This window comes from Phalacrocorax carbo, chromosome 12 (genome assembly GCF_963921805.1).
Source record: "Phalacrocorax carbo chromosome 12, bPhaCar2.1, whole genome shotgun sequence".
Lineage (NCBI taxonomy): Eukaryota > Metazoa > Chordata > Aves > Suliformes > Phalacrocoracidae > Phalacrocorax > Phalacrocorax carbo.
Window position 1 is genome coordinate 5,070,920 of NC_087524.1, and position 13,002 is coordinate 5,083,921.

General features: G+C 37.2%; 1 protein-coding gene and 1 long non-coding RNA gene across 2 annotated transcripts in view; one reads left to right on the top strand and one right to left on the bottom strand.

Moving 5' to 3' along the window:
- The window catches only part of PDE6C (phosphodiesterase 6C), a 32,140-nt gene extending 27,406 nt beyond the window's left edge, over positions 1–4,734 (bottom strand). Inside the window, exon 1 of the mRNA XM_064463816.1 lies at positions 4,255–4,734. Coding sequence (XP_064319886.1) covers positions 4,255–4,734 — 480 coding nt within the window. The remainder of the gene's footprint in view (positions 1–4,254) is intronic.
- Positions 4,735–6,662: 1,928 nt separating this feature from the next.
- LOC135315478 (uncharacterized) lies at positions 6,663–12,669 on the top strand. Its single transcript, XR_010374968.1, has 3 exons — positions 6,663–6,950; positions 7,403–8,787; positions 11,663–12,669. It is a non-coding gene; the product is annotated as an uncharacterized LOC135315478 (long non-coding RNA).
- Positions 12,670–13,002: the final 333 nt, after the last annotated feature.

A 13,002-nucleotide genomic window follows, 5' to 3' on the forward strand; every position in this document is an offset into this window, starting at 1 on the left:
GTGAAAGGCTGCCCCTCTGTTTTTTTCCCCAGTCTTATTTTATCTTGGGATTGTTTCTTTCAATTCTCATTACTTTCCAGACATTCAAGAAGGCAGTACTTCTATAGTATTGTGTATCTTTGCTCTCATTTCTTCTCATCTTAACAACTCAGAGTTTGTTTCTCAATAACTGCCCTCTAAAAGTATTTTAACAATCTTCCTCTAGCCTTGGAAGGTTTTCTAAACATGCCCTGCCTTGTCAATACATTGGATATTTGGGTTTCTTCTCCAAGATCACATTGTTAGGGGACTAGCAGAACATGGGTTGAGTATTGAGACATCTTATTAGCAAGTGACTGTCCTGCTATCAGCTCCACCACAAAATGACTCCATTCTTTCCATCTTCAGGGCAACGAATTGTGCTTTCCCACTGCTTTATACTTTTGACATGGATGCACCTGATTCCAACAATGTCGTCTTGCCCTAGGAGGGAGTCTAAGACCAACGCCTGGTCCCAGGGCCACTGCTCTGTGTTACCAGAGCAACTGCTTACACACAGTTCAGTGTTCAGGTCTCCTCACTGCCACATGGCAGTTTGAACGACAGAGCTGCAAAACTATGCTTCCCTTCACTCTTTTCTCTCCCCTCTTCAAATAATCTTTATTTTACAGTTTGGTGTAGGTTCAAGAGGACAGATGGAGTGTCTCTTCTTCCTCATTCCAGGCTCAGACCGCCCGGAGTCTGGGGAACAGCACATTCCCACAAATCTGAAACTCCTGTCACTTCAGACAAGCCTGTAATTAGTCTCTCCCACCCTTGCATTAAGGAGAAGTAGAGCTCCCAGCAAAAAGACTCATGCAAACTGAAGCTGTCTCAGTTTACAAAGGGATGACACAAGTGCTTGCATCTTGAAGATGTATTTAAGTTGTTTTGTATTGTAGGTTTCCAGTGGTTAAATTAGTTGCCACAACGACCACTGCTCTGGTTGCTTAATCTGAGTTAGAAGCACCAGAATCTCCCCACATTCTTGTTTCTTCGCTTCACTGGGGGTTGTGGATTCCAGTGCAGGACCTTTAAAAATGAGGGTTTGTTATTTCAGCATCAGAATAGTTGTCTCTTTATGGATCTAATTCAAAAGCCTTCACTTTTTTTGAAGCATTTTTTCACCATTTATGTAATTTTATACTTTACTATAACCAGGAATATTATTTCTTGAGTTTCCAATCCTTAGTTAAATCTTTGTCTTCAAATATCTCTGAATTAAAAGGAATAATGCAATAATTAAAATGCATGATGGGTTAGAGCAAATATATATAGTCTTTTTTATTGATTATTAGTGGCTGAGAATGTGAGATTCTGATTACCCAGAAGTTCTTAGCTTTATTTGGAAATAAAGCCTTAGCAAAAGGTGTAGAGTAATTGTGCTCTTCTTCATCATGTTGTCTGTATTATCAGTTCATATTTAAAGAATACTAATGGACATATCAATTTTTATGCAGTCTATTATTTTACTTTGGAATATTTGAGTCGCATCCTCTGCCAGACCCTGGGAATAATGTGAGGCAAATTATGAGGGTAGTGGTCCTGCCTGGCCTGCTATTTCTCACTAGTGTTAAACCCTGGATTAAACGCTCTTAGTTCTCACAGTCAACAGGTCCATAATCTTGGGTGGGGGGGAGGCTGTTCTGGCTACTAAGTTAATTATGGAAGGTCTGTGTCTTTTCTTCTGCTTTTCTTTTCTGAAGCATTAGTCAGGATGAGGAGTTTCCTCACGTTTATTGGTACCTTTCCAGGCTGAAGGAGATAATCCCTAAAGAACTGGCTACCAGGCACTAGAAGTGGAGTCTTGTGTTTTTTCACTGATTTATTGCTGTTGTGATCTTTCCTTACATTCACTTTTTGTTATAAAGGGGTGGTGACTGAAGCATGAAAATGTCTCACTGTGAGTTTGTCAAAGTTGTCATGTACTTAAGACTTAAAAAACACTACGCTGTTTGGATATGGATTGTGTCAACTATTGAAAGTGGTTAGACATGACATCTTTAAAGTACTATAGCCATCTAGAATTATTCATTGTGCATTTTGTATTCTGACAAGACAATAGGGGCCAAATTCCTCTCTGGCTTAATGCTGCTTGTCATTTTTTGCTCAGGATTTGGGTAGCAGGCAATCTAGTTTGACTGAAGTGCATACAAAGTGATCTGAAAAATAATCGTTCTTTCAAAAACATGACAAAGGCTTCAGTGGCTGCCTATTTCTGCTGCCATGGACTAATTATATTCCTTAAATGTTACTGACTAAAGCTGCAGTTCTGAGTTCCTTACAGAGGTAAAGATTCTGGTGACATTAGTGGGGGCTTTGCCTGTGTGAGGAGTGTGGATTTGGACACTTGACTTTTTTTACAAACAGAACAGAAATGGTGGCAATTTTGAGACCTTCAAGGTTGTTTTTAAATAACAAATTTTGGTCCCAGAGAAGTCTTTGGGAGTTTTGCAATTAACTTATAAAACGTCAATGTTTTGATGACATTTCGTTACCAAATGTGGATTAATGGCACCATGGTTTAACTGCATTTTTAAGTGTGGGCCTAATGGCACCGACCTCAGTAATCCTAAGTGAGTAAATAGATGTCTAAGTAAAGATTACCTTAGAATGATTGAATAGTAACTGGACAGATATTCAGCTGACATGAATTAATTTATGGGTGCAAAATGTATACCTAGCAGGATTAGATGGACAGAAAGGTTCTCTTATTTAAGCATATTCAAATTACGTTTGTCACAAAATTTTGAACAACTCCTATTGCAAACACAGAAATATTCGGGCAGCCGTGCTCTGGGCACCTCTCACATAATGGTATTAAGGGGCAGTGCAGTGTCTGATAGAAGGCACATCTTTCTTGATCCTCCTGATCTTTTCTCATGTAATCATCCTTATGAATTTAGAAGGATTATCCTCCAATCTCCCCATGTGGTGGTAAGAGGCAGTAAGTCAGATGCTTCTTGTCAGAACAGCAGCCATTGAAGAAAGCATCTTAGTGGTCAGTTAAAAATCAACTGATTTGTTTTCTCAAATCAGTCATTCTTCTGTTTGCTCCCGTGATTCCTACTTACATCTGAGGTATTTTATGATATATTGGAATATTCTTTTCACAAATACATCTATATTTTCATTTGTTTCTGAGCTTTAAAAGTAGTCCTTGATTTCTTTATGCCTGCCAACTTTTAACATGATAAAATACATTACTTTTTGTTTGCCTCCTGGAAAATAAGTGCAGTGTATAAAGATTTTTATTATTTACATTCAGGTTAGGACACTGAGGTGGTTTCCATCTCTAAAATGGCCTGGAATTTTAAATTGACTGCATAGGAAATACTGAGAAGCCAGGCTCCCATCTCATATAATTATCTTAGCACCATTTGATTATGCTGAGCTTTTCCACATAAGACTAAAAAGATATGAAGATGTCACCATTTGATAACATAAAGCTTGCTATTTTTAAAGAAACCCACAACAATCAAAGCCCATTCATGTTTCTCCATGTATTTCAGAGCAGTTTCTAAAGCAGTTCTCATTCATGCATGTTTAATTTCTGTGAGGTCACTCATCATTTTAATTAACATTTGTAATAACCCTTATCAGCACCATAACTAAAGAACGTGATTCTGTGCAAATTCAACAGCAACTTTGAAAATGTCAGAGCAGCTCTGACTCATTAATCTTCTTCTATAGATAGCTCCTAACAAAAGCCCTGGACTGGGCACACTCAAAATTTGGAACCATTTTAATTTCAAAGGCAGACTTGAAGCTGAACATGTATGTTGACATCATCCTCATCTGGTTTCATTCACCTACTTATAAGGAAGCATCCTCATTACAAAAGCTGCAAATTAATTGTATTCAGGGGTGCGTGTATGGCAGCACAGAAAGATAAGGGAGAACACTTGCAAGCCCTTACTGGAAAACAGAATAGGAGCCTGCCTTGTTCAACAGAAGCGAAAGTACTTACTGGTCTGTATTAATCTAATATTCTCCTCCCTTATTCTAGTAAATTACATTAAAACTGTTGTGCAAGGATGCTGGAAATACCTCACTAGGCTACATGATGTTGTTCTTCTGGATTTTAAGCAAACTGTGCCACTGCTTTTCTCTTGCTTTTGGTCTGGATTTCTGTCTCTGGGATGTGTTTGAAGAATGCCTCTGTACAACAAGCTCTGTGCAGGAAGCCGAGCAAGCAAATGCACAGAAACCCATTCCCCAAGAACAGTAACTTACCTTTTTCACATCAGGTATATTAAAAAACTTCTTAGTATGAGCAACCCATCCTGCTATCCCGACGTCCAGAGGAAAAACAGTCTCATTGTCTGGATTCACCAAATTCTCCTCAAAGCTGGAAGTTGGAGTGACATTGAGAAGCCTGGTGGCTACCTCTGGAATACCATTTCGGGAACGGCAAATAAACATACTACACCGATCAGCTGTCAGCAGCTGCGCCAGCCTCTGCAGGGCCTTGTGCACTATCTTTTCCATAACTCCTCCTTCATCCTGAATTTCTGTTATCAACTCAAAAAGTATGTTACACTCCTCCAGACGGGACATGTCTTTGAAGCTGACTCCTTCCTTCACTTCTCCAGGGCTGACTTTAAAGATACTTCCCAGCACTTCTGCCCTCATTTTTCGGTCGAAATACTCCTTGGCAAACTGGGGGTTGTTCTCCAAGTATTTTTCAACGGCATCTTTATTTACCTCACCCATTTTTGCTGGATTGTTCTTAGGATTTCTTTTAGAACTGCATCACCATCAAAGCAGGAGAGGTAGCAAGAAGTCCTAACTTGATACTAGTAAGAAAATGGTACTTTGTACATTCTGTATAGCTCACAGTCATAGTACATTCACCTTCCTCCGTGGCCTCCAAGCCTTCTGAAACTCTTGAGATGTGACAGAAGACACTGGCTTAGTATCGTCTTAGTGTGAGATCTTGGAGAGTGCTAATTAAAGAGATGTCAGGACACTAAACCCATGAGCATTCTTAGCTCATAAATCCTAAGGGAATCTTAGCATTTTCAACTAACCAATTAATTCTTAGACCTCATAAAATTGTCTGATGTGTAGGTATGTATACCTGTATGTTATTGCCTTCATTCACAGTATATATAGTACTATACACACAAAAGTTTCCATTGAAACTTAATATGAAGAATCCCACTTAGATACTTAGCCCACATTATACACGTGCACAGATGTACTCACGTGTATTTGTGAGAGGTACTCAAGGGGAGAAAACCAGAATGTTGCACAGAAATTTTTTAAACTGCAAAATTTAGTTTTCCTTGAAACAGTCAGGATATGATTGAAACTGGATTACTAAAAGTAAATAATTATGATGCTATATATGCATAAAATGGGTGAAATCCTAAAGACCTTACAAAGGTTCTGAGCTTGCCCAAGTGACTTACCCAGGTGAAGATGGAGTAAAAGATCTAGAATTTGACTCAGCACAGCCAGATATGACTTACATAAAACTTTTTTTCAAAAATAGTCTAAAGGAAAGAGTAAAATCAGAAAATGGCTTGAATTCAAACTGAGTTCAGGAGACAGTAAAATTTTTACTTTATAAGCATAAATAACCTTACAGGGACCTGCAAGTAATATAGGTTCTTCTATGCCTTCTTCAGAAAAAAGTGGGAGATCTGTGCTCTCTGAAATAGCAGAAAAATGGTAATAACTGTCAGAGGGTGAGCAAAGAGGGAATCTTGAGTCTGGTTGTAGCTTTATAACATGTTTGAAGTTTCCTACCATTGGAAGATCAGCATTACTCACATGCATGGAGAAGGACTGACGAAAACTCTGTTTAATTTTAGGAGCAAACACCCCAGGGCTATGTAAGTGAGAAGGCTGAGTTGAAGTTGAGTGCTAACTATGACAGCAAATGATCTGTGTTCATTGAAACAGATCTGAAATTCACCACAGTAGTAGGGCTGCAATACGATTCATCTTACTTCTATTTGTGGCATCCACATTGATCAGAGAGCAGAAAGATATTCTTGGTATAAGGAAAATAGACCATATAACCTTTGGCAATTCTTAATTTGAAAAGAGTAACTGTCAAAGTACAACTTTGTCTGTCTGCCAGAGGCCACAGTCTGTCAACATCCATTTCCGTCAACAGGTCCAGAAGAATCAATGTGGTCAACTGCACCGGTCCTCTCATGCACAAAGAACAGGTCAGTGATTGGTCTGTGATGGCAGCTAACTCAGTACATTGGTTTTCCCTCTGACTGTGATATGAAAGACACTAATTTTTGCCAGACTGCGGTTGCCATAAAGATTTTAAAATGCATATGAAAATCAGTGTAGTATGGACAGATTCTGTGGTTCCCTTTCTCTGGCTGGGTTACTTACCCTGAGCAGCCTGGAGGGGCTGCATACGACCCTCGCTGGTGGGTGTATGAGGTTGCAGCATCTTCTTTACAGGTGCAAACTGGTGATACTTTGTGGCAGGACTGTGCAACTGCCACACAGAAGGATGTTCTCACCATTGTATGCATGTGCAGTTCATTAGAAAACAGCAGAAGAAATGCACATGTATCTTAGTCTTCAAAAAATTTTTTTTTATAATTTGATCAATATGTATAAAAGCAATAGAGACTTGAAAACAATTTTTCTATGTATTTACACATAGAGTTAAATTGTTTCTCTTCATCTGTCATCCTTCTGATTTGTAGCTCAATATTTTTCATGCCGCTCTTTAAAAAAGAGGATGTTGAAGAGCTCCAAAGAAGTTGTGCGAAGGAATGGTAACATTTTTTTGCATTACTTGTTCAGTCATATTTTCTTACTGACTTTGGAGCATTCTACATAGTAATTTCTTTGAAGCAGAAAGGGTCTACAGAGGGTCTGTCTCACGCCCAACTACAACATTCTAGAAAATTATCTTCTGTATAGGATTTACACGTTCATCTTTGTCACACGTAAGTAACCAGCTTTACAAGCATCAGTTGTTCTTTATAACGTGATTACATTAATTCTAAGAAATGGAGCAACCTGTCACTCTCTGGAGGGAGAGTAAGTAAAGAGGCCACCTGACAGAGTTACAGTCGTTTCTTTGGGGGCAGGGCGTTTGGTGGGTTAATATTTTGTAAGCTAACAATTTCATTATTGTACGCACCCATTTTTTTTCAATATGGAAGACCACCTAAAATGCTTAGCATGGTTCCACCAAATCTCCCTCATGCCCAGCTGTTTTTGCACATGATAATTTGCACTATTTGTACTTTGAGATAACAAATAAAGACCATATTTTAATTAGGCACTACTGTAAGGTGATAAATCTTTTGTTGTAACAAAATGTTTCAGATATAGCTGGGTTGTCCTATAAGCGTTCTTAAATCATCAAACAATTATTTTCTTTTCCTTAATTTAGATTCATTCTTACAATTCTACTCTTGCTCTGTGAAGTGTTTGTGAAATGACATGGAAAGAAGTATCAGAAGCCAATAGAAGTTCTTGATGAAGTTTATGTTTGGAAGACAGTTAAGTTGGCTTTTTTTCAATAACTGCTATATTAGTCATGTTTTCTTTCATTGTGAATTCTATGCACCTATTGATTAACCATGAATAATTAAGGCAAACCAAGAAGTTTGATAGAAACTAAGGTGTAGTTTGGTACATAAATATACCTTACAATTATGGAAGTCCTCATTTTAGAGTTAGCAAAATACAGTGTATTTGTATTGATGCTTTTTTGTTTTTCTCATATTAGTATTTTAACAAATTCCATAAATTAGGCCATTTAAATATTTTGAAGCACTAGCACTGTAATGAATTTTAAAGTTTCTGTGCTAGAATAAGACATCTATTTTTTGTTCTATCTCCTTTACGGTCCATATTTTCCACACTATTGAACATTTTATCTTTAGTAATGCTAATTCACATTTGTATTTAAGTTTATTATAAGAACCTAGACCAAAAATTATTTCACATGTCTGACAATTTCAAACATGATTTTGTTATCATCTTTCCTAGCAATTTTTTAAGAGGATCACCTGTTAAGAAAACACATTTTAATGTAGGATCCATTATGTGTGTGGAGGTTTAACTTTGGAAACTAACCTCATACAGTCATTTCCACTGCAATTCTAAAGGCAAAAATGACATGCATTTGGCTTTGATTCTTTTCTATGCTGAGGTGGTTTGATTTAAAAACATGATGAGCTGGGTGCTATATTTTTCAAATTGTTTTCACTTCAGAGAATGTCAGAAATGTGTGCTTTGTGATTTTAATACATATCATATAATTTGCCTTTGACGTTCACAGTTACTACAGAAATCAAACTATTTATGGAGTAGTTCTTAGTAGTAGACCATTCCTGAGCCCTTGTGATACATGGAAACTCCTAAGAAGGATAATTGACAGATGTGGTTATTTAAATAGACTCAAGCAGCACGTAAATGTCAAAGGTATTTATAAGGTTTCTCAGTTCAGCTCGGTGTTTGTATCTGAGCACCTATGTCCATCTTCATAGCAGTTAATGTGGTTCATTCAGTTAAGATTTTTCTGAAGAAACACAAATCAAATGTGTTTATTTCAGTTGCATGTCTTTTCATGTGGATAATTTTGTAGCCACTCTCTGGACATTGGAGATTCATATGTATAATCCAAGAAATTAATATTCAGAAATACTACTGATTTTTTCTAAATGATTAGGTTGTGAGAATGGATTCTATATGTATTTATAACAAACAGGTACTGTGTGCCCCTAACACAACCAGTTTTTGGCGCTGAAATGTTTTGGTGTCACTGACCTGGTATGTTTTGGAGATCTTTATAAACAACCTCAGCTTTTATGTTTCTTCTAAAATAACTTTCTGTCCTTTTTCTTACAAAAGTAATCTCAAAAATGCAAAACCTGAAGAGAGTAAGTTAGCTGCTTTTTCCATATGGCTGCAAATTTTCATGGTCCCTTAAATCTATGAATGATTAGCTCTGTGGGTTCATGAAATAAGTAGTCAGCAGAGATTTTAGTTTCTAGGGGAGAGTTCCTGAAGTAAATGGCCAGTCTAGCACCTAGGGGTTAGCCTGGGTTAGCAGATGCACTGTAGCTTTGACCACGAGCATGGGTTTCTTGTTAGCTTGGCATGAATTTTGGCACATGGACAGAGCAAAGGACAGCAGCCTTTTAATCTCATCCACTCTCACATTTACTCCCCAGTGATCTTAGTTTACCTGACCATTTTTTATTATCGAGAATATTACTCAGCACCACTGAGAAGGGTCTGACTCTGTCTTCTTCATACCCTCCCACCAGATATTTTTATACACTTGATAAGATCCCCCCAAGCCCTCTTTTCAGGCTGAACGGTCCCAGCTCTCTCAGCCTCTCCTTTTGTCAAACTCTCTTATTGCTCTTTGCTGGACTCGCTCCAGTATGTCCATGTCTTTCATCATTCATAGTTTAAAGCTCTCCTTACCAGGTTGGCCAGCCTGTTGGCAAACCTCACATCTTCATTTCAAGTTGTTTCCATTTTGGTAAAACACCTAAAAAAATATTTCAGTTCAGAGTTACTATCCTCACAAAGGTTTGCTAAAGAGAATGAAGGTACCATTTTAAACTAAGTTTGTTTAAATCCCATTTATAAAGAGTAAATGTAAATTTACTTGTTAAGCAGAATGTCACGTCATTAAACTACAAAAACAGGTAGCACGCAGGCTGGCATGGTGCAAAGGCCAATCTTTTCAATTCCCTTCTGTCCTTGACCTCTGTACTCAGAGTGCCACCAAGGGGAACTGTTGTGATGGCGACAGTGTACATAGTTGTCCCTTACAAAGTACACGGAGCTCCTTGGCTCAGCTCATGCCATTTGCTGTCGCTTGTTAATATTAGTCTGGTTCCACAGGGCAGTGGCTACGCTTGGATCCACTGCTCTATGCACACAGCTATCATTCATTCCCCTCCAAAATCTGCCGCTAAGAGTTTAATGGATGCCCCTGTTTGTGAATGGCACTCTGTTTATTTATAAAATAAACATAAGAAGACAGCAAAAAGTCTTTCAATCTATATGCAGTCTGGCTGGAAATGGACGCTCCATTTCCTATTGCCAGTTCTTTCAGCTAGCTTTCTCCTAAGAGCTAGGCTTATTCTTGTGACCACAAATAAAATTCTAGTTCTTTTAATATTTAAAGCTTTGATGTTGCGGACTTAAAAATGTTTGAAATAGTAATTTGACTTTTGTTTCTTCCTGTTTATTTTAAAGTCATAAATGAAACTAAAATAACTAAAATAACAATGAAAGCTTTTTTGTGCCATTTCCTTTGAAAATCTGACCTTTTCTGTGTATTTTCTGTTGCTATTCCTAATGGAAAATATTGCAGATTTTTACAGGCTATTAATGTAAAAAGTGTTTCCATCACTGCCAGAAGTTAGCCCCTTTTTTATGACCTCTTGAAAATTCAAAGGTAGAAGGCTTTTTTCCTCTTCAATTAAATATGGTTTCAAGAAATACATACTGACTTTTAAAAAGCTTTCTATAATATTAAAGACATGATGCCAGCTTCAAACATTGGAATGGGAAGTCATATACGAAATTTATCAAGCTTGGTGTTGAACCTAGCACAAGTTTTGTAAATGTATGCTTTACATGGATGGTTATTTGCATGATTATGTGCTATCAATATTTTAATAATTCTTTTAAATTTAATTGTCTGAGCTTTCCCGGAACCCAGCAATCATTTGATGCCACTGACTTGATCTGTGCACATTGCTCTCATAGTCAGTTGAAATCCTGGCCCAAATTCTGTTCCTTTCTGTTTGCATGAGAAGTACAAATCTGCAAGGAGTATATCAAGGTTCCAAAGACCTCGGTGAGGATCAGTCACTGGCATAATTTCTCAACCAAAACCATAGACAAAGTCAATCCAAATGATGATTAACTGAGGCAAAGTTTACACTGTTTATGAGTTTACCTAGTTGTGCTGGCATAGCTACATCTGTTAGGACTGAGAAAAAATTCACCCTCGAATTGCCAAAACAATGCTAGTCTGCTAGCAACCTTCCATCCCTCCTCCAATACACTCCCCATCTAGATGTAACTGACGCACCAGAGGAGGCTTTTTGCCTAAAAAGCGTGTCTTATTGAACCAAAGAAGTGCTTTAGCTGTATCTGTGAAAGGACTTAATGTAAACTTTGTCTCAGGTAGGCAGAGTTGGAAGTATAGCTAAACCAGAAGAGGCACAGAGCCAAACTTTTACTATGTAACCTTCAAGTTGTACTGACTTGACCAGGTCCTCTTCTGCAGTTGTTGAAATCTGACTGGGAAATACTGGTGTGACTTCACTGTAGATGTGCTCCTACAAATACACAATGATAACAGTTCAAAGGAAGAGTTTTCCCAGTCATTGCCCAGAGTTTGTAAGATCTCAGGCTTGAGGCACTGAATGAATTAGAAGTTATAATTACTAAGTCTCTGCCAGGCACCTCCACCAGATATAAGTTGCCAAACATTACAGAGATCAGTGGAGGCACACAAATAAATAAACGTTGTGCCATGGCTAATACAAAATTACACATTTCTGATTTATTTTTGTTGATGACCTGAGATTAATTTAAGGTACTGTAGTGGTTCTTGCACATATTTTGAACTGTCTTATTAAAAATTATTAACAGAATTGAATTTTTATTTCAGTGAAACCTGGATTGGAGACCAATCTGTAAAACTGCAGAGGACAACATGCAGTGAGTATAATGGGACTGCTGACCTAGAGTTTCAGAGGTGGTCAAATCTCACCAGGTTTTGATTCATTTGGATGAGTGACGGCAGACTCCTTTGAAAACCTCTGCCATAGAATTTTCATGGATAATCATGTTATTGACAAAATTTTATAGGAATACTTTTGATCCTGAAAGAACCTCTCTGGGAATATAAAGCTGTATACAGATTTTTGAAGAGTACAAACTTAGGAGAAATAATAATATTTCACAAATCGGCAGTGAATAAAAAAATATTTTTTTCTTTTGTGTTAAAGAAAGTAATAGATTTAAAGGTTATAAATTAAGCTATAATTCCTCTTCTTACTATCAGCCATGTGAGACACTGATCAAAGAAAATGCATGTTGATTTTGGTCTTCTAAGTATGATGAATTCACACATCAAGACTAGTGAGCGTTTTGTAAAACTTTTGTAAAAATGCATATATATAACTGGCAACACCATTGCCAGGGGCTGGAACAAGGTTCTAAAAGCCGCCAGAGGATATGGATTGCTGTTTCTCTTCAGTCTCTGTGGGAATTAGCAAACTTGAAAATGTCAGTTTAAAAATGGGAATGTTGGCTTATTGAAAGACTACTATTGAAAGTTCCAGGACAATTAATATGCATCGACCTTTCTGGTTACCTGTGTTAAATATGTTCTTTACTCCAAGTAGATGCTTAATATTAAATGTAATGGAATTTTTAGTGTCTGATGTTATCCAGGGAATCAAAGCCTTCAGAACAGACTTCGAACAGCCCTGAGCATTTGATGTTTGAGAAAGTGAACAAAAATATACTCTTTATGCAAAAAGGCTCTAATACAAAGCAGAAAAGAAAGAAAAACAGAAAAATAAAACAGACTGTGCCACTGTTTGCATTACCTATGAAAAAGATTGTAAAGGGCAGCAACAGTAAAGAGTGTAATATTTTTATGAGTATATGAAAGGAATAGAAGGCTGAAGTAAATTTCTGGGAAAGGCCATGCTGAATAAATGGTTTTAATTCTGTACCTCATACATACTATTGAAGTATTTTTTTATACTACATCAGTAGCTCCATATTTAAATTATATTTTTGCTTAATTCTGAAAATAATGAACACTGACCTTTCAACTCACCTTTCTTTCAAAATTGGGAGGTGAAAAAATTAGGTGAACTAGTTCTCTTGGTAACAATCATTCCTATCCTGCTTTGGTTACATGTCTAGAAAATAATTAACAGGTTTTCTCTAATGCTTCCTAAAAATGTTGAAACTATAGAACAAATATTGACTGAG